Source organism: Thunnus thynnus, chromosome 19, assembly GCF_963924715.1.
Source record: "Thunnus thynnus chromosome 19, fThuThy2.1, whole genome shotgun sequence".
Lineage (NCBI taxonomy): Eukaryota > Metazoa > Chordata > Actinopteri > Scombriformes > Scombridae > Thunnus > Thunnus thynnus.
This window is the reverse complement of record NC_089535.1, coordinates 15,714,107-15,736,556: the sequence shown is the minus strand read 5'-3', so window position 1 is coordinate 15,736,556 and position 22,450 is coordinate 15,714,107. Positions and strand designations below refer to the sequence as shown.

The 22,450-nt window shown below is 37.8% G+C and overlaps 2 protein-coding genes across 6 annotated transcripts; one reads left to right on the top strand and one right to left on the bottom strand.

Moving 5' to 3' along the window:
* Positions 1-3,038: 3,038 nt before the first annotated feature.
* prodha (proline dehydrogenase (oxidase) 1a) lies at positions 3,039-13,461 on the bottom strand. The gene is made up of 14 exons (XM_067575119.1): positions 13,031-13,461; positions 12,409-12,617; positions 10,623-10,657; positions 9,720-9,869; positions 9,182-9,246; positions 8,789-8,905; positions 8,431-8,510; positions 8,052-8,133; positions 7,188-7,280; positions 6,828-6,974; positions 6,348-6,523; positions 6,164-6,262; positions 5,784-5,872; positions 3,039-4,951 (listed from the first exon to the last, which is right to left on the bottom strand). Exons 1-14 carry the CDS (start codon positions 13,367-13,369, stop codon positions 4,761-4,763), a joined length of 1,872 nt encoding a protein of 623 aa, XP_067431220.1. The 5' UTR covers positions 13,370-13,461; the 3' UTR covers positions 3,039-4,760.
* Positions 13,462-16,505: 3,044 nt separating this feature from the next.
* On the top strand, positions 16,506-22,080 carry srsf9 (serine and arginine rich splicing factor 9). Of its 5 annotated transcripts, none has more exons than XM_067575122.1 (5): positions 16,506-16,639; positions 18,672-18,848; positions 19,029-19,219; positions 20,905-21,077; positions 21,166-22,080. In XM_067575122.1, the coding sequence occupies exons 2-5, from the start codon at positions 18,691-18,693 to the stop codon at positions 21,391-21,393; spliced, it is 750 nt and encodes a 249-aa protein (XP_067431223.1). In that variant the 5' UTR covers positions 16,506-16,639; positions 18,672-18,690; the 3' UTR covers positions 21,394-22,080. The 5 variants fall into 5 exon arrangements, with proteins under 5 accessions (XP_067431223.1, XP_067431221.1, XP_067431225.1 ...); XM_067575120.1 differs by having other exon boundaries at positions 16,507-16,639; positions 18,438-18,848; XM_067575124.1 differs by having other exon boundaries at positions 16,516-16,639; positions 18,669-18,848.
* The last annotated feature ends 370 nt before the right edge of the window (positions 22,081-22,450 follow it).

Genomic DNA, 22,450 nt, shown 5'->3' with positions numbered 1-22,450 from the left:
GGCTGACAAATCATCTTTTAGAAAAATCATCTTCTGGAAGCAGTAAATAGGTTATTTTCTACTTTTAAAACTGGTATTTGAGATGTGTTAAATTGAATCCACCGTGTTTAAATTTGTAGTAAGATAAAGATTTTATGGCTACCAAAATACTAGTTAAAACTCTATGTGAAGTGTTTCTGTGGGTGAATCCTACTTCAAGTAAAATGAACATTGTATTATTAGTGTATTATATAAACACACACACACACACACACACACACACACACACATACACACACATTTTCACCTTATTTAATCAAATGCACTAGCCTATTTTTTTCTGTGAACCAGCTATTAGAGACAGATTTACCTGTTTGCCAGAGTTTTCAGCTGATCCTGTCCAGAAAAACAGTGCTGGTCATTTGATTCAGACTTTCCTTTAAAGTCTAAATCAGGAAGCCTGAATGGGCATAAGAAGCTGATACCGACAAGTGAGAGCACCTAGGAGTATATAGGCTACAATATAGTATAGACTTGAGTATTTATAGTATATAGTTTAGAGAATATTACAGATCCAAGACGGAACCGACAGAAGGGCGGGACTGAGAGAAAAAGGTGCGATTCCAAATCCATCTGCTACTTCAGCACCTCGGACAGCACCATGGATTTATCAATACACATCAAAGTTGGGATACTGATATTTCAGTCTAACTTGCACAAACCTCAGTCAGATGTAGGCTAAATGAGTCAGGAAGACTAGACTAACATATTCAACTAAATAACCTCTCTGCACCTGCACTCTCTCTGCTACTAGGGGATGGAGAGGGGGCTGGCAGGTTAACAAGGAGGATGCATTTTGGTCATTTTGCTAGCAAGGGGGATGGCATACCCCATCAAATCGCCTGCTGACATGTGCGCCATTAAATAATAATGTCAGACAAAAGACCACAAAGTAGCTAGAAAAGCTCTTCAGCTCTCTTTCATGTTTTTTAATTGACATTAGTGTTGTTTAACCATCCAGATTATCTGGTTTCACTGCTGTACATTTCAGTAATGTTAATGCAGATTGATAGTTTGAATAGCTTGATTGCTGATGCATTCACACTGTGTATTGTTTGTCCGCAACTGCCATAATTAACATCATACAAGTTAAAATTCTGCTTGTATGGTGGCTTGTAAGGTTTTTTTACATTTCCAGAGAGTGAGTGAAGGAATCCAGAGAGAGGAGGCAGAAGCGAGGAAGAACTACAGGATGTAATGGTGTTGAAAGAAAGACAAGGAGAAAGTAAAGAAGATGCAACTGATTCAAGAAAGAAAAGTTTAAGGAGGAAAGAGAAACACATAGAAGCAGCCCAGGTGTCAGGTGATGGAGACACATGAACAAATTCAAAGCAGGAAAACTGGTAAGGAACTTATACCTGTATTAAAATGAATTACTGTTCTGGTAAATATTTTTAAAGGCACAATCTGTTATCCAAATGTACACTAAAGGGCATCCCCATTAATAAAAGTCAAAGCAAAGGTTAAAATCTGCTATAAAAGGACTTACAGATCTTTTAATACAGGTACTAAGGCCACACAACAACTCTATTGACATGATGTTTTCTTAAGCTGTTAAAGGCTGTTGAACTCAGTAACTGTTGTAAACACAGAACTAGAACAGATAGTTTCAGTTAGGATGAAACACAAAATGCTGATTCATCATTCACCTGATTCATCTATAAATCAAACTAATGTCTTGATTTGGCTTTAAGTTTGAGCAAATTAATTCCCCATAAGTCAGTTTTGTTATTTTGTTATATTCCTAATAATGATCTATATTAAGGACCATATGGAGGGTGTGAAATCAAGATTTGTTCTTTAAGATAGAGACTCATTGGTCCATCTATCCATCCATAAGGCCTTGCGGCTTTGTGTATTAAAGTTCACAACGTGCATTCTTTGTGTTAATTTCAGCTACAGTGTGATTGTGATCTTCTTCTTGTCACATTGTTCTTGGCTGGGTGGTTGCATTCATGTCCTAAATTTAAATATCATTAAGCAATATGATTTAACACTTAATTAGCTCCCACCAACCCCCTAATATAAGAAGTATGAAGTATTTATATTGTATTAATTATATTGTATTACTGTTATAGGGAAGCCAACAAAAATAGTTGCCAGGATATCATGTGTGTAAAAAAAAATTCTATATTATAAAATAAAATATTATTTTATTAATCCCATCACTGAGGCATAACAATGAAGTAATAAATCACAAAACAATGAGATAATATAATTGGGATATACATAATTAAATAGAATAAAAATTAAGTCTGGGAATAGAAGCTGAACTAAAGACTGGGATCACATTTTAACTGTAATATGAATTGAATGTATTATGCAGTATAGTGTCACGGTAATACACACTGCTCATTAGCAAGTAGGTAATAATGTCTGCTGTACATCTTAGGCCCCAAAAAGTTTTCATAATAATGATATTAATAGCTGTAAAACAAGCTGTACAGATAGATAGATAACATTTTGAGGGTCTTGTCCTGTGTTCATATATCCAAACACACCAAAGAGCACACCCACAGCTGTGTGTTGTGTTGTGATGTGTGGCAGACTGTTTTTTTGTAGTCTCCAGATACCTGAATGAGGTGCTGCCTCAGCTGCTGTTGACTTTGGAAGCTGCTGAATCATCTGATTAAGTGGGTCACATCAGTTTGGCAATGGGAGCCCACTGGCTTTAGTGTGGCAATGACCGTAGTTGTTGATGTCACTGACATCAGAATACGTCAGCGAGGACAATCAGACATGATGCTGAGAGATAAGCTCAGGGTTGCGTCTGTCCAGAGTTGAGTGCCACAGGAAGGACAGTAGTTGGAGTTTGGGTACCTTTAAGGCAGCAACAGACCGCCTTAAAATATAATAATAATGTGTAACCTTTAAATTTTCTAACTCTAGATCCTTCCCCAACAACTAACAAACTTAACAGACATTTGCAGCTTGGTATTGTTTAGGAAAATGTTCATTTCCAGCATTCACAGCTGCAGTAACAGTAAACATAACTCAGGTTTCTTTTTAAGTTGTCTGTATTTTATTGTTTCAAAACAATAATTACATATATTTTACAACTGTACAACATATGGTTTATACTGATACAGCAGTGATTAGGAAACCAAACAAAAAAGAACGAAAAACATCAAAGCAACTGCACAAAAATAAGACCATATTTCTTACTGCATTAACAAACGTACTAACAGTGTGGAACATTCAAGGTGAAAAACACACTAAAATTAACTCAAATGACTGACCTTTATCAAATCCTCATGGCTACAGTACTGTACGTAAAATACACATCACACAAGTGCAATGCAACCAACTTAATTAAGTTTAGTCATGTCTCCAAAAGTACCCTGTATATTTTATTTAAAGTCATAACATTTTGAAATTTTACGACTTTTACAAAAGTTTAAGGACATTTTATCGTATTGTTTCACTTCCTGTCTTTAAAAACATTTGAATTTAAATAATTTTTCTATCATTTTCATTCAAACGATCTTTAAATAGACTTCCTTGGGTGACACAATTACAAATGATTCACAGGCTATGGGCAGCACTGAAACCAGAGACACTGACAGAACCAGTCTTTCTGAACCCTTCCTTACAATAACAAACTGAACACCACAGGCTCTCTTCTCCCACAGCAGCTTATGCAACAGAGCAGGTGTTCTTACGATACTTGAGTGCAGTTTTTCTGTTCTGCTTTGACCACGTGTTGCTGTTACTGTCCATGTTTGATGAACAGAAGATGTTCTTGACTTCAGAGAAATCTGAAGTCATCAGGACTATCTGGCACATGTCAACTATAAACCACACCAGGACAACAGTAAGAGGTGATGATGGTTAGCTTCTGCAGGAGGATCATCTGGTTTGTAATGCTGCATTTACTGTACATGCTTTAATGAACAACAGATTACAACGTAAAACCAGGAGTATGAATATAGAGCTTTACAAATCTAAGACATTTTTATGTAATCAGATCCCTATGCTGCACAATAATTAAATTATTTGTTCAGATAAATTAATGTACAATGTAGATTGATACAATGACACACATAAATCAAATAAACATGCCAAAATAATTTAAAATCTCCATGTGTATGAGTGTACATTAACAAAAACAAAACAAGTTCTACAGTACAGTTAATCTCATGAAAACAATCATTAGGCACTTCTGAGTTACAGTTACATAATATACACTTAACACTAAACAAAGGACACAGTGAGTGTCAGCTCCTACATACAATAAGCCACCTTTGGGTAACCATACATACACAATATACTTTTCTTATCCTCCATGCTGTACATGAGAAAGGATTGACATTTAGAGGTATAATCAGTTGCAGTTCTTTTAAAAAAGGAGCATGTTTTTCCAGTGTTGAATCTGATGATTACCATGGCATTTTTTTTTTAAGTTAAATAACCAAATACTGATTTAAAAACTAATATCAATCATCACTTGTTGACGGAGAAGCATATGAATCTCCACAATGTATTGATTGGGCCATGTTTTAAAACCTTCCTTATTAAATAACAAGCAAAAGACACCTCCAATACAAACCAAATTACACTTGCAACACCTGTCAGAAAATCACAAACTTTCTCCCACACTTTGCAACCAAACAAGCAAAGGAAGGACATTAATCTTCCTCTACAAAGAACACTTAGTGGTACAGTTAAGATGATGGAATGCTTAAAGACATACTGCAGTTAGTATGTTATCGCCTTGTGATTCAGTAGACAGGCTTGTAGAATATCTGACCACCCAGCACCCTGCGTTTCAGCTCCTTCCACAGCAGGCTGCGCTCTCTCTGGGATCCCTTCATGAAGCCGCGGTTCTCTTGAGCACGGCGAGACAGATAGGGAATGACCTCGTTGACTGGGCCATACGGGACGTACTTGTAGACAGGGAAACCTGCTTGACCTTTATTTCAACCCAGAGCAAGGAGACACGTTTTACTCCAAATGTTAAGTCCACTATCTCCCCCATATCTGTATTCCAGCTCATGACTTTGTATGTAATGTGCAACAGCAGCATTCAAATATGGATGCAGCAGAGAAGCAGCCAGAGTAGCTCTATTTCTAATGATTAGAAACACTAAAGAAGTTTTTATGTGTAGTCATTAAGCTGATAATAGCTCATAATGATATCAAGACATAACAAGAAATGAATTTATGGTGAATAAATATTATATTAAGATAACAATGATATGTAAAAATGTGGTTTTGATATCAAGTGATATGACAAGGTCAAAATAGCCCTTATGTCCTGCTGGTGCAGGAAATGTTAGGGCTGCTACAGCATTAATTCTCACTATTCATCTGCAATAAAGTATTCAACTAGAAACATTGCGCCACTATTTAAACAGTAACACATTATTAAAAATCAAAACTCTCTGCCGTTTACATGTGGATGAGGTTGAAGTATTGCCTAATTTACCAGTTTTCTGTCTGTCACTTGCACAACACATTCAGACAGATCGTTGGAATCGTCTTTATCATGATACTGTAGAGAGGGTTTCTTCATACAACAAACATTTTGTAATAGACATTTAAGGTCGTTGAAGGCCTGGAGATGTTTGTTCGCATGATATCTATGGAGTGGGTAGACCATTTCTAAGGTCAATGGCCGTGTGTGTTATGAAAAGTCGACATCTGTAGGGATTAACTTTCAGTGGCCACATGACTATGTGATGTAAGACTCTGTGATTCCATAACTTTGTTTACTTTTAGCATCTGAGCTGTGTGCAACATACCTAGTGGGAAGCTGATCTGGTCACACATGCCCAGCAGCTGTCCAAAGTAAACTTTATTCTCAGTGGGGGAAAGGCCCATCTCATTCATCCTGAAAAAACAGAAAAAAACACACACGTTAAAGGGCTGTTACATAATGAGAGCTGGAGTGTGGCATTCCACTACTGATGTGGCAATTTCATTCTCTAAATCCTATAACTGCTTTGGACTATTGACAAAGAATATGTTTTACTTAGAGAAATATCCTAGAGCATTAGTATAAACCAATACAATTCATCCTTTATGAATGAGGGGTTTAAGGCATTCATGTATGTTCAAACAAAATCTGCACTTAAGTAAATGCAAAATGTTCTGTTTCATGCAACCTTGAGACAAAACGTACATTTGTAGGGTAAATTTCACTGTGTCCTCGTTGTGAGTTGCGACCATGATATTAGCTTTCCTGCTGTGTTCGATCTCCTCCAGCACGTACTCCAAACACCTGGACAAACAACAAGGCAGATGTTTAGAGCTTAGGAATGTTCTAGCTGAACCGCAGAAGGCCTTGATAATAATTCAAGACTTACTTGTGATACATCCTGTTAGTGGCCTCATAGTCCGGGTTAATTGGGTCTTCGTAGCCAATCTCGGTGGCCCTGGCTCTTTCTTGGTACATGTAGGCTCCACGAACCAGCTTGGCACCAAAGTACCAGCCCTCCCTCCGTGACAGCTCAACATCCACAGTTACGTTGTCATAAGCTTCCTAAAAGCAACAAAACAGATAAAACCCACAAAAGAATAGGACAGGTTAGCACACAGCTCTTTGCACATGGCTAAATTAAAACCATCCTTACAAAACAAAAGCTGTTCTTTTTGGTTTAATATTCAAGGGCAAAAAAAAAGCATACAGTGCGCACTTATGAGAACAGAAACAAGACTTAAACGGAAAATGTGATAAACAAATGCAGTGCACAGAAGCATGCAATTGTCCTCTAATGGAACACCTGTTTAGGCTATCTATTCAAATGATTTGTTACTGGTGACGATTGTATAATATGTGAACTCACCTTGAGGTAACACTGATAGGTGTTGAAAATGATTGGCTTTTCTCTGTTGAATTTCCTCTGCATTTCCAGGGCCAGTCGACTAATAGCTGGTTGGAAGTATGTCTGCTCTGCATCCACCATTAGCCTTACACCATTCTGCATAGCATGCTGGAGCGCACAGAGAAACAGTATTTACAGTTTACATGGTTCAGTGTGCACAAGACAAACAGTTTAGTTCAAGAAAGACATTTCAGTTCTGATTTCTTGGAAATAAAAGAAGTTCTTTGATTACAATAAAATATCTGTTATTGTATTAATATATTTATTCTCACAGTTATTTAATCAATGCACTTTTATTGGTTTTAATATAAGTGAAATTACCTTGGCCAGAACATCCACTCTCTGCAGCATTCTCTTCATCTGTCTCTCCTCCTCAGCTGTAAACTTGTTCAATAAAGGTTCCAGCTGACCTGTCTGCACAACAAACACACAAAACATCAATTCATTTGGCATTTGCTTTCAAAAGCCATCTTGGAAAGCCCACAAACTCTATCAGCATGTGACAGACATGGGTGGATGAGGGCGAGAGCAGCATGAGTCTCTCTGGCATTTTGTCTCGTTTCAAAACTGAAACACCAAGATAGAGTTTCTTAACTGTCCTCTCTGGCAGTGGCTACATTATCATGCACTACAACTCAATGTATACAAAGCACTGCAGAAATCTACAGAGCACTGTTAGTCCCAAAAGATGTTATGTTTTTACCTCATCAGAACAAAATGTTTACTTGTTAGGAAGAAGATATGATATTGCTCCAGCAAGTAATTATCTTGAGGAAAGAAGATCCATTTCTTGCGCCAGCAAGACTCGCATCAACATGTTCACATAATATTATGAAGAACTCCACATTCTGATGGGGAAACAAAAACAGTTGCCATACCTTTCTATTTTACTAATTTGTTGTTTACATCACTATCTGTTTATTACCCCATTAACTGTATAATTACATTTACCTGTAAAATTTACACATTTATCTTTATGAGGGAATCAGAAATAAAATGTGCTTGAAGTATATCGCACTACACCTAAGATGGGTTTCTGTGATCAAATGCTGTATCACCTCCGGAGAATTGCTCCTTTTGTAAGATTATTTTAAGGCCTTCTCTGTTTTACTGCACAGTTCACAGGGAGAGGGTATGATGAGAGCAAACCACTAAATATTTCAAAATATTATGACAATCACTCACCTCAAGGTTTGGCACCATAAGCAGATTGGAGATTTTTGTTGTATCGTTTATTAAACTGTTCCAGTCCAGCAGATCTATCGTTCTGGGATAAGAATGGAGAAAAATATGAATCAGCATATGTAAATTACAGTAAAATTTAAATAATGAAATTCTTTCAGAATGTTTTACTTGCAGATTAATTAGTGTTGTGAACTAAGAAGACTGAACTACAGGTCTTTTGATACTTGTCTGTATATAATTAGCATTTCAAGCTAAACACCCCGTTTTTTGGGGGTTTTTTTCAAGAAATTTAGATCAAATATTTCATTTTATTGATATATAAAATGCATTATTGTGAAGTACTTGTTGTTAGTAATGAACTAATGAGTGACTATCTTACCCTGACAAACCCAGCTTCTCTCCGGTAAACCAATTCTCAATGTCATCCTTGGCGCCAACACCCAGCTTAGTCAAACTTTCCTACAAAGAAATATTTCAGTCATTAAAAATAAAACATATATTGCATGTATGCACTGAATGTTAGTGGGATGAAATACCACCAGCAAGTGAGTACTCTTTTATTATATTACTTGTTATAAAAGAAGTTGATCATTGCTTTAACAAAGGACATGGCAATAAAAGCCATGAAGGCTTGAACACAACTAAACCAACTTAGAAACAACTAAAAAAGGTTTGAAGACATCAGTTATACTGTACATGATCCTGCATTAGACTTTGCTGAAGTCTACAAGACAAACCTTGAGTTGTTCCAGTTCCAGTTTTTGTTCCAAAACCATCATTTCAGATTTTCCTTGTTGTGCTGCGAGGAAGTTAAAGAACCGTCTCCACTTTACCAAGACTTCCGAAAACTGGAGCTGTTCAGACACAGAGCCAATATAAAATAACCAAGTTACAATATTGCATTTGAACCATATTGTGATGTGGTTAGCTGGGCACATCGGTATTGTATTTGCAGACAGTCACACCGCTTGTTCACTGTCAATTGACATATAAGTTTTTAAATTTTTGTCTGAGAATTTTTGTGTGACATTTAGGTGTAAATCTACCAAATGACACAGGAAATGGCTCTCCCCACACCTGACATAGTTTCTCTCTTTCCCTCAATATTGAAGACATGAAGTGAAACTTACAAGGAACTGTGGGCGTCCCAGAGCAGTCATTTTGATGGCAGAAAATCCATCTGCAGAGGCTCCCCCTGAAAGGCAAAATTGATAAGAAATTTGATGTCACCCAATTTATTTTACTTAATTCAATGCTCTCATTTACAGAAGCGCATCACATTCAACAAAAAAAAATAAAAAAAATGGAGACCTTATCTCATAATTATGACTGATAACAACCTAAACCTTATCTCATAATTACAAGACCCAGATCTCTCGTAATTATGTGATAGCAAGTCTATTATGAGATATAGAAGTCATAATTACGAACTAAGGCCTCCAATTGTTTTTTTCTGATGAGTGCAATGCCCTTCTGTACTCATTTCTATTGCTAATTGACCTTTAATTACAATAGCCCTTATAATAATAATAATAATAATAATAACAATAACAATAATAATAATAATAATAATAATAATAATAATAATAATAATAATAATAATAATAATATAACTAACTCACAGATATTATCTTCCTTTATTGCTTCTTTAGAAACCTATCTACTTACCAGAGGCTTTAATGCAGTTTATGAATGTCTCCATTTGGTTGTCACATTTGGCCTCGTCTGCATAGAAGTAGGTGCGAGCACTTATAACGCCTCCACGCCGGTCCCCAAACTGACGATGGGCCTTGTACTTCCTCTCACGATGATCAGCATCTGGTGTGAAACGAAGACATCATGAACTACTTTACATAGCAAAAGAGTTTTCACAGACTTAAAGCTGCATTTTCAAAGATTTTTGACAGAATTTTTAATTTTGATGAGCTATTAATCAGGAGCCAAACATCACTGGGAGATAAATGTTTTGATGAATTTTCTACTTATGTGATTATTGTAACCATAATTTTCAAAACTTACATAAGTAACCATATTTTCAAGTTATAAAAGGTAGTTTTTCTTTAGTGCACAACAATATTTATAGTTATTGTATTGACATTGATACGACTGCCAACCAGAAATACTGACACTAGAAATATTCATTAAGTTGTTATTGATAAATTAACATTAACAAAATTCATTATGAGACCGGAGAAAGAGCTGTTAGGTGAGTGACATACTTGAGTCTCAAACATCAACCCTGTAACATGAACCAAGCTTCTGCTCACTGTACCCACTGGCTGAACATTTCAGGCCACTAGATCCAGATATGACCGGTTACTATTCCAGTCTAGACTACCTGGCCACATGACTGAACATACCAACCCTGACACATGTGTTGCACTCAGGCCAAACTGAAGCAACTGAACATTAAACCAGTAGTTCAGTCACTGCCAGCCTTGCCTGCAGACTGTACACCAGTCCCTTGGTCAATGAATCATGCAGGAGCTGATGATACACATAAATGGGAAATCAAACAACTACATTACATTAAATACAATTCTCAAAATTAGATTCAACACATATACACACCTGGACTTTCTTTCTCTGCTTCAGAAACACAGGAACTGAAAAAGAGGGAGAGTTTGGCATCGGATTAGAGCAGCAAACATTACTGTCACTGCAACTACCTAAAACAATTTTCTTTTCTACACAACAAATGGAGAAGAGATTACACTATCTATGCTCTTCCATGCTGCCAGAGCCTATTGATAGTTTGATAACGTCTTATGACACTTTTATTGTTGCAAATTCATTAATAAAGACATACTACCAACTATAAACACAAGACAAGAAAGTTTTCTTCTGCAACCTAAAGAGAGTAGATGTTGAAATATGGTAATCACAAAAAAAGAAGTCTTAAATGCTGAGGTAAGGCAAATGTTTTCCTTTCACAAGTCAATTCAACAGTCTTGCTGAGACCTTGTTTTTTGCAGTATTGATGAGCTCCTTTCATAGACATGTTGTGACATGAAAGAACTGTCAGATAACTACTCTGTTCACTGTGTTGTGTTTTCTGTGGAGCTAACAATCTGTTCTGTGAATTTAACAGAGTTTAGATGAAGATAATTGGAATGCTACTAAAGTTTTTTGGATTTAGTTCATCATGTGTATGTTCGTGCTTAGTGAGCTAATCCTCAGTTAAAAAATAATCTTATTGCCTTCTCAGAACATTGCATAACACTTCTGTGAGTATGCGTGTGGGTGTGTGTGGCCCATTAAGGGATCCAGCACATTACTCTAAAAGGCTGGCAGTCTTTTCATGCAGCACATCCCCCAGCTGAACAACTAGCTCAACCAATCAGAGGAGAGGGGTCTGTCCTAGCCAACCAATAGGAGACAAGCACTGTTTTGCCACTGGAGCCGAAATAAAACACATTGGGGTTTGATTACAGTGTGTTCGTGTGGGGGAAACGTACTGTGACTCATATTTATTCGATAAGCAGCGTAACAGAAGCCAGGCATTAAGTGATAAGATAACAATGAATGAATATAAAAGTATAACTCATTCAGTTGATATTTGGGCGTGTGCTATAAAGTAGTCAGAGTGTAATTTGCAGAGGGACAATATATAACGCAGACATGGGTGAAAGAAAAAATCTCAAGTCTACTAACAGAGTATTAAACTAAAGTGGTTTTATCAGACATTTTATCTGTATTTCAAACATCAGTGCTGTATGTTTTGACCAGTGAAATGACGCCTTAGTCTGCATAAATTGTACTGTGGCCCCTTTAATATTTACAAATTTCCACAGTCAAGGATGACTTTTACGTGCCCAATGACCTTTAAAGAACATTTTCCAAAATAATTTTGGTTTACCTGCAATGTACAATCTAAGTCAAGTAGTTATACCTCACCATCTAACTAAACAACTCACTGTAGTAGAACTGATATTGGACTTCCTATATCATACGTGTATATTGTACTTCATTCCTGTAATTGCTCTTCCCAATATGAAGCTCCTACTACAACCATGCATGGAGAGGGGGGGAGGGTTGGGGTCTCCCTATCAATAGCCTCTTCAAGTGTCTTCCAGTTTTCCAGGTTTCTTGGGTCAGGAACAGTTACGCCCCTTTGCGACAATGTATGCAATACTGAGCTTAAAAATAAACCTGACCCGACAAGCTTTTAGAATTTGGTATGTTACATAACTCATGGCTCCTCATGTTGTGCACATAGGGCATATATTAAAGGTGAAATACTGATTAACTATGCCACAGAGGTGTGGAGGTTTAACCACAAACCTCAACACGAAAGTAAGCCTACATACTCAGTCTTTTCACAATTCCTGCCCAGTCAGATGTAAACATTACTTACTCCATTTCCTTCTTCTCTGCCTCCTCTTGTGTCAAGTCCTCTTCAACACTATAGTCCAAAACTGCCCCCACACCAAAGGCCTGATTCTTCTGGATTAAAGGTTTGATGGAGTTGTGGTCTTCCCCTGCCACAAATTGGCCATAGAAGGTCATCTTCATCATCTTATCAAACATCCTTTGACCAAGAACCTTCTTACTCAGCTCCATCAACTGAAAACAAAACAGCAACAAGTTATTCTTCCTCAGTAGTATATTATTTAGTATCATTATAATAACCTACCCTCCATACCATTAGATAGATAGATAGATTGATACTTTATCAATCCCAAAGGGAAATTTAAATATTACAGCAGCCAGCAATGAGGTAAGAAACAATAAGGTAAAAAAGAGGCAAAAATACAATAACTAACTAAATAAACTAACTCAAATATGAACAAAAATAAATAGAACAGATAGCAGATATAGCACTAACGTTATATTTGACTTTCTTGCTCATTCACTTAATTGCCAAGTTGTTACACATTAATTCAGGTGTTTTCAATTCTACCCACCAAATTACCCAGTTGAAATGTATTATTTCCTCATGACAGATGCAGTTGAGCTAACCTTTGAACTTAACTCACCTCTTTGTTCTTCTCAACGAGGAAGTCAAATGTACAAAGCTTGAAGACCAGCAGACTTCGGAGCAGCTCAATGTTATCTTTGCTCCTGTAGGCTTCCTGGGTGTTGTCGAAGTCAATGTGGATTTTATTCAACTGTGTGTTTGTAACACTTTTGGTCTGGCTGATGAGTTCAACCGGTTCAGTTTCCACCACGGTGCAGCCATCCATCTGTTGCTCTTTCTCTTCATGGCTCTTGGTGGATGCCACTGTTGAGCGATACCTTCCAGGTGAAACGCGTATTTTCTTGATGTTGCCGCAGTTTGTCTTAATAAGACCTGCTACAAACTTAGTGTACGACATTCTCTTTTTTTAAACGCAGAAGACCAGGAACCGGTAGTAAGTCACCTACCTCACCGAGCTGTGCCGTTGTTAAGATGTTGCTCGGCAAGCGCGCGCTGAGCAGTTTCATTTGATGCTGGGGGGGGTGGGCGGTGCCTCTCGTTACGTCACGCTGTCTGGCATCACGCGCGTACATTTGACTGCCAGTGCATGTTCTCGCACGTGACATGAAAGTCCCTTGCAAACTCCAGTAAGATTAAAAATAAAATAAAAATAAAAACAAACAAACAAACAAAAAGTTTAGATTAATTTAATTTATGATTTTTGGCTCATTTTATTGGAATCGCTGTTTTCACAAATGAACTGTTAATCTAACCTATTTCACCGTCTTTCCCCTTGAACAGATTTAAATTTGTAATAATCTTAATCCACACGGACAGTAAGCAATGAATACTTCATATTTCAGTCAAGGGGAGATACAATGTTTCACATTCTGTTTCAGCTCTTCATTGATGCTTTTTATGAAATATTCAAACACAAGACTCCTTGTGGCTGCACCGTTCCATCAAAGGAAAATATTCTGTCTTGTGCATAATTTCATACACATTGCCCCAAAATTCAGTCTGACATATTTGGTATGTTTGGAATCTTTGGGATCGCCTCTAGAATTTAAAATATTTGAAAAGTCATCTGGGTTTGAACAAAGTTTGGCTGCACTGCAAGAGTCTGAGTACCAACTTGCCAGCCTACCACTGCACACTTATGTTTTTGGTACTTTGTCCATCCTTAAGTAAAGTCTTTCTGTTATTTTGTCTCTCCTATAGGGGCTCCAGACCCTTTCAGTAAAATCAAATGCAACCACACTACAGCCTCAGACAAAAATGATTATTACATCTTTCACATGGGTAATATAGTTGTATATTACAGGGCTAATTGCATTGGATTCCATTTTGCCTAATCTATATACAGGTGTTCAGTTTATCTGAGAGTTTGGTATCTCTTCATTTGCAGTATCTTTGAACTTGAAATGTATGTCACCTGTCTGCATTCAGAATTTGTGTATACAGTGATTGATGACAACTCTCTGCCTTAACATTACACATGTATATCGACAGAATTAGTTATCCTCTCTCAATGTAGATGGTTTTATTAGATTGTTTCCTATTGTGTTGTAAGGTTTGTTTATATCAGTTTAGCAAAGTAATAATTGTGATGCAATATTATTGTAAGATTTTACCAATAGTTTCCATTAAGAGTTGTATGTCTCCTTTGAGCAGACCAGTGATGAAAGAAGTATTCAGATCCTTTACTTAAGTAAAAGTACCAATACAGCAATGTAAAAATACTCCATTACAAGTAAAAGTCCGGCATTAAAAATCCTACTTAAGTACATAAGTATTAGCAGCAAAATGTGTTTAAAGTATTAAAGTGAAAGTACTTGTTTGGTCCCTTTGACTGATATATTATTATATGTGACATCATTAGACTATTAATACTGAAACATCAGTGTGTAAACAGCATGTTACTGTTGTAGCTGCTGGGGGTGGAGCTAGTTTAGTCCAGTGGTTCCCAACCTAGGGGTTGGGTCCCTCCAAAGGGTCACCAGATAAATGTCAGGGATCGTGAGATGATTAATGGGGAAAGAAAAAAAAAACAAAGTTCTGATACACAAATCTGTTGTCAGTTCTTGGACTTTTTCTCTAATCTTTGATTTGTGGTGAAATATTGGGTCATTTGAACATTTATTGAAATGAAGGCATGTGAGAAGTTTAGAGGGAAAAATCACTGTTTGGTGGAGCTGTTAATAACTCATAGACATCTGAAATGTGACCCTGACTACTCACTGCTTTCTGTAAGACGTCAAAATCCAAAAAGGTTGGAAACCACTGGTTTCATCTTTGATAATGTGTTGTATTTTAAAAGCTTGTTATATTATCCATTGTGTCAAATCTACAACTGAAAAGTAACTAAAGCTGTCAAATAATTGCAGTGGAGTAGAAAGCACAGTGATTCCCTCTGAAATGTAGTGGAGTGGAAGTGTAAAGTTATATAAATAAAATACAAGTACCTCAAAATTGTACTGTGCTTGAGTAAATGTATTTAGTTTATTTCCACCACTAGAGCAGACTCTCATTTGTTTCATTATCTAATAGTGACAGAAATAAAAAGAGACAGTGCCTGTGGCTTCAAGAGAGTTTTATATAATTGGTTGTGTAACCCATCTAGAGACCTCATTCCTGTAACCTTCAGAGAAAATCAACCAGGACAGGATGGAGCCATCAGGATGTTAAAAGGAAGGACTAGAGGGCCTCTGGAGAGAAGGTATACAAGAGACGAGAGATGAGAAAAGAGCATTAAATGGAATAAAGTGGAGAGGCATCTGTTGACTGAATAAAGTCATGCTTGCTAAGTTACACTGACTGATAGAGACACTGCCACTCCAGATACACGATGGAGGTCAATGGGATATCATGTTTTTATCTCATCTATTTGCTTTACCATGGGCACTGTGATATGTGTGATATTCATTTACTATTTCAGCAGCTGCTCTGGAAGCCCGTTGATGGTAAGACGGTGTTGGTTTTGAATTTAGACATCAAAACCTAATGTTTGGAGCAGGGGCGGCCCGCGGCATAGGCCACATAGGCAGTCGCCCAGGGTGCCAAATGAGACAGGAGGCATCGAATGAGGAGGATCTTTTTTTTTTACCGACAGCTGTGCTTGTATACAACTTTTGTAAATATGCACTTGAGCTCCCTTCTTAGTATTTTTCCTCTCTTTTTCCCCCAGACTTGCATGAGTTTTGATCTGGTTTATTTTTCAAAGCCTTACTGATTGGTCAATTTTTCACTCAACAGCCAAGCTTCAAGTCATACCACAAAACACTCATTGAATGGCACTATGACACCCACTTGCCTTTTTGTCTGAAGGACTGGGGGGATTGTCTGGGCTGGAGATAGCGTTGTTGCACTTCATTTTAGTATGAATTCATATTTGAAGTTCTTGTACTGGAGGTGCTATTGTTGCACTTTTTGGGGTCTCCAATCCAAAATCTCGCCCAGGGCACTTTGATAGCCAGAGTCGACCCTGGTTTGGAGCATGAGGAAGAAGGATTCCTCTATCTTCCGGCGGGAGGCAGCACTGCGCTAAATGTAACTACTGTTTGCCGGAAATCGGAAGAAGAAGTCACCTAGCCGCTTGCTAATGTTGCTAGCCAACACGGAAGCAGCACAGCGTGACAACTGGTAGCATAAAATCTACAAAAGAAGGCTCTCTTGCTTGCTATAGAAGGTAATCGCCATCTACTGTTATTTTAAGTGTTGTTTATTGCACGCATTTAATGCAAATTGCCCATTTGTTTGTATATTCGAGTGTGATAAACACTGGTGCATTAGCTTAGCTCAGCTAGCTGACCTTACATTATCAACAAAGAGACCGACCTGTTACCCTGTAATTATTACATTTCTTAATACGGCGTTCGCTTTCAAGCCTCAACTGCCAAGCTAAACCGTAAAGTCAGAATATTTTCTGCTGTATGGGCGCTAAATCAGATGGAGGTCAAAGTACATATGCTGCTTGTAAGGCATAATTTACAGTAATCGACGTTAGCTAGGTAATTGCGGGCTAGTTTAGCTTAGCTTCGATATAGATACCTGTCTGATATCAAGGCAAATAGTGAAAGCCTTGTAACCACGCTAGCCTTCATTTTCAACCTTACAACTAATATTAAAACAAATATGTTTACCAGGAGCCCTTATGATAGTAGCTAATGTCAGTATTAAAATCACCTAGCAACCCGCCAACATCCCCGTTTAGCTTGCAGGTAGCAAACAGGATCGGTCGGTTCATCAAGTTTAACCTTTATTTGCTTGTATTTCCGTGAACGTGCGAGTTTCAAGCCTCCCCGAAACGTATTGAATTGATCAAGTGTTATTTGTTACTTTTATGCAAGGTAAATATCTTTCTCTTGTGCGTTTACCACTATTATTATTATTTTTAGTGCATTATCTTGTCATAATACTATGTAAATTACTCAAGTGACCAGGAACATAGAAACACCTGCAAATTTTAATGCAGTTCAGTAAGACTACTAATTGAAGTTTAAAATGTTTATTTAGTTAGGGACATTATTAGAGATGTGTTGACTAAAATTTATGGACATATTGCAGGCTGTAGTGTTGATGTTGTGTTGCACTATATTATATTGTAGATTTTGTTACTGAGATTTGCAAGATAATGGTAAAAAGGTTGAGTAAGATTCAGCACCTTCATTTTTAAGTACAGGCTGGTACATGTCTAAGATTTACCTTTCTGGCTAGAAATTAATATACACACAGGTGACAAACTAAAGGAAAAACCTGAATAAAAGAGTGAAAATGTAGTTACCTGCATATAGGATATGACGGGTGACAGACTTGTTTAAAGGTGCAGTGTGTAGAATTTAGTGGCATCTAGCGGAACAGACTTGGCTGAAAGGATACAATATCTTAGTATGTTTTAATTAGTGTCTAATCACCTGATAATAAGAATCATTGTGTTTTCATTACCTTAGAATGAGCCCTTTATATCTACTTAGGGAGCGGGTCCTCTTCCATGGAGTATGTTGCTCTGCCATGTTTCTAAAGTAGCTCAGAAGAGACAAACCAAACACTGGCTCTAGAGATGGTCTTTCGCTAGTTTCACGACCACCGTCTGTTCTTTTACACGCTTGGAAAGGGTTTGTTGCAATCTGCAACCTCACTGCTAGATGCCACTAAATCCTACACACTGGACCTTTAATGTAGTATGAAAATGATGTGAATCATTTGCAGTGGCCTTCAGTCACCAGATCTCAACCCATCTCAATAACTATAGGAAGTTTTGGAGAGCTGTCAAAAAATGTCTTGGCTGTTCCTTTAATTTTTCACCCATCTGTACATATCAATGTCTACAGACACACACACACACACACACACACTGAATTACTCTGGTATATTACAGGTTTTTCCTCCAGTAGATTTTCTTCACATCATCCTCATCATTTCAAGCACCATAATACTGTTTACCATTTATTCAGGTTGTTTTACCTTCATTACCCTGTGTTTTAAAGCTTTCAGGCTTGGATCCGGGGACGTGTGCCATTTGTCTTGAGCTCATCATTTACTACTATCATGCCTGCATCCCTGGTTTAGAGTTTTATTTTTGTCTAAATTAAGGAATTGGAGGCGGATGGACTAAGTTTTGGATTGGAACTAGGATTAGGATAAGGACCACTTCCACAGCTAATTGTGAAAACAAGAAGTGATCTTAAAGTCTGCAGGTGCCCCCCATTCTGTGTCAGCAGTGCCACTCACTCAACCACCATGTCGGATGGCCGGATCTATGTGGGGAATCTTCCCATGGATGTCCAGGAGAGAGACATTGAGGATCTCTTCTACAAATATGGAAAAATCCGTGATATTGAATTGAAGAACAATAGAGGCACTATCCCTTTTGCCTTTGTCCGATTTGAAGACCCACGGTGAGTTTCTGGGATGGTCTTTGGCAAGTCGAATCACATTCCCCTTGTTGGATACCTTATCTATATATATCATCTCAAGTGACTGCCAGCAGGGAATGGATGGAGACGGCATTTCCAGGTCTATGTCCGGTAGTGAAACAGGCGTTCTTTGGTAAGGAGTTCTTTGCTCTCTTCTCTTAGGGATGCAGATGATGCTGTCTATGGAAGGAATGGATATGGATATGGAGACTCCAAGCTGCGTGTAGAGTATCCTCGATCCTCTGGGGCTAAATTTGGTCCTATGGGAGGTGGAGGTGGTGGTGGAGGAGGAGGACCTAGGGGAAGGTTTGGACCCCCAACTCGAAGATCTGAATTCCGGGTCATAGTGACTGGTAGGTGGACGTCATGAGTCATAGCCAGTTAATATTTTTCTCTCTTTCACGGCGTCCTGGAGGTCAAGGAGACTGGTAGGAAAGTGGACGTAAGAGTCGTAGGCAGATGTGTTTCTCTCTCGCTCTCTCTCATGGCGGACTGGAGGACAAAGGGACTAGTAGATGGACGTCATGAGTCGTAGGCAGATATGTTTCTCTCTCTCTCTCTCTCATGGCGGACTGGAGGACAAGGGGACTAGTAGATGGACGTCATGAGTCGTAGGCAGATATGTTTCTCTCTCTCATGGCGGACTGGAGGTGAAGGGGACTAAGTGGATGAGGTCAAGTCAGCTCCTTAAGTCATGAAAAACAAAACAGTTTACTGAAACCGGTCATGTTGGCTGCATAATCCCAAAACACCGGCTATAGTGACTGGTAGGTGTAATTTTGTCATTGTATATCATGAATTATTTGCTGTGTGCTACATTTATCTCATGTTTACAAACTGTTCGAATTGGGCTGCTGATCTTAGACCAACCCCTTTATAGACCAACCCCTTAAAGGTCTAAGGTTTACCTAGTTGTCTGACTTGACCGGTCATATGAGATCAGAACCCTGGAAGTACAACACTGTGGGGTTCTGATATAAAAATATTGGAGCTTTCTAAAACATTCACGCAATAGTTTAATTTAAATTGTCTTATATTTTACGCCTTTTATATCTGAACAATTACATTCCCTTAACTCTCAGTCAAAGTCAACATGAGGAACAAAACCTTATGAGTATTGAGTGGAGAAGTGGGTAGAGAGATACTTGTAGAGAGATACTTTGTTTTCATCTTCCCAACTGACAGTTAAGTTCAATCTAACTCTCTGCATTGTGTTATAAGGACTGATAATGAACTACTGTACTGGCGGACAAAAGTCAATGACTATGAAGAATACCGTAGAAGATCTACAAGTTCCAAAGAGCATTGCCATGAGAAACAGACAATTGCATAACTTAAAATTTTGTCGCCTGCACTTGTAATTGCAAAAGAAGGTAGATATTTAAAGTTTTGAAAAATTTAATGGAAGAATGATTCAGTTTCAGTGAATACACTGTAGGATTACTAAATTGATAAATTGATTACTGATATTATGAATGGCATCTTCTCCATAACAGCAACCAGTGAAGCTCAGAGGTATCATTATTTAGTTCCTTTTTACACACCAAGCTCAGGCCGAAACTAATAATTTTCATTATCAATAAATATTATTATAATTTACTGTTAAAAATCATTTTGTATAAAATGTCACACAATAGTGGAAAATCACATCACAGTTTCCTAAGCTCAAGGTGACATTTTTAATTGTCTTGTTTTGTCAGAATAATAGTCCAAAAATAAATATTTAGAAATATAACATAACATTCTCACAAATGAGGTGCTGTGAACGTTTGACATTTTTGCTTGAAAATTACAGAAACGATTAATTGATTATCAAAATATTTGTGTAGTAATTTTCTGTCAATCAACCAATTAAACTACTAAGAAGACACTCGCAAAAGCCAAGTTCTTCCCACTTCTCTTTTTACATTTAGCTTTTAAACTTCAGTTGGTATGAAGTTCAGACTTGATAAAAATCTGTCCCTGCAGTGATTTTAGGTTTAAAGTGCCAGGTGAGAAAGTTTTGTCCCCATCTCACTTGTCTTTTTTCCCATTCCAGGGTTACCACCAACTGGGAGCTGGCAGGATCTGAAGGATCATATGCGCGAGGCAGGAGATGTTTGTTTTGCAGACGTGCAGCGAGATGGAGAAGGTGTGGTGGAATTCCTCCGTAGAGAGGACATGGAGTACGCGCTACGCAGATTGGATCGGACGGAGTTCCGTTCACATCAAGTGAGTGCCAGTGATGATAAGGATTTAATTGTCCCTCATCCTTTCAGATTGTCATGGTAACAAATGTTATTCTTCTTCGTTCTTGTAGGGTGAGACTGCATACATCCGCGTCTATGAGGAGAGAGGCACTCCCAGCTGGGGTCGGTCACGTTCCCGCTCCAGATCCCGAGGTCGCTATTCACCTCCCTACCATAACAGAGGATCCCCCCCTCCGCGCTATCAGTCGCCTCCACGCCACGCTATGTCGCGCCATAGTCCACCCTCCAGGAGGCACCCCCCACAGCACCATAGCCCACCACCACGTCATTATCGGTAGAAAGGCTCATCATTTATAGAGGAATTGGGGGAAATGTTTTTTAATTCTACCTGCTTTTTTTTTTAAGCCCCGGGTCTCCTCCTAGGAAACACCATTATTTCTTGCTACATACATTCCATGGTCAGGATCCCGTGCTCCTCCCCTCAGCCTTAACATTGTTTTTCAAACACCCATATGTGTTATGTGAAAGCAGGATTGTTGATTTTCCTCTTCTAAGCAAAATAACTGTATTTGATTATTTTATAACAAATTAGAGGTGTCTTTTATAAAGAAATCCTGGGTTGTAATGTCAAACGTTGACAGAAACCAGTACAAACAGGTTATATTATATTGTCCAAAACAAATAACACAATTCTGCAGCTATCAGACAAAACGTCATACTGCTTCTTAAATTTTCCTTTTTGTGTGTGTCCTATCTGTAGCCTTGTATGGAAGTTCTATGAATATGAAGTTTTTCGAACCGCCAATTTAAGAACCTGTGAAGCTAATCAATATCCTCCTCTGATTCAAGATGTGTAAAATTAGTACGCCTTTTAGAGTAGTGACACATGTTGACTGTGAGCCTCACCTGTCAGATTATTTTTTTAACGTATGAGCCTCTGACCGAGGTGACCTGTAGGTGGACTTGATTTGTATGCATCTGTTTTTTTTTTTTCTTTACCAATAAAATGCAAACTTTTACTGTGACTGTTTCATTCATTGTCCCAAAACAATTTTAATAGGTCATTACAATACTTAAAAAAGTAACTTTTAACGCAAACTTTTCAGAAGAGATATAACTGAACTAATTGAACATTAAATTAATGCTAAATATGCTATGGCTGTACTGCTGTACTGCTTAGGATACCCAAATCTGTTATATAACACTAACACGTTATAATGAGGCAGTGCATTGCTGCTTTTTAAACAAATAATGCTTAACTTATATGGATTTAACATCTCTATATTCTTACATTTGACTTTTACATGAGATGTTTTGAAGACGTGTGTGTTTAGTTTTTAAGCAATGTGTGTCATGTGAAAAACCTTTTCTGGAAACATACACAAGGCACATGGA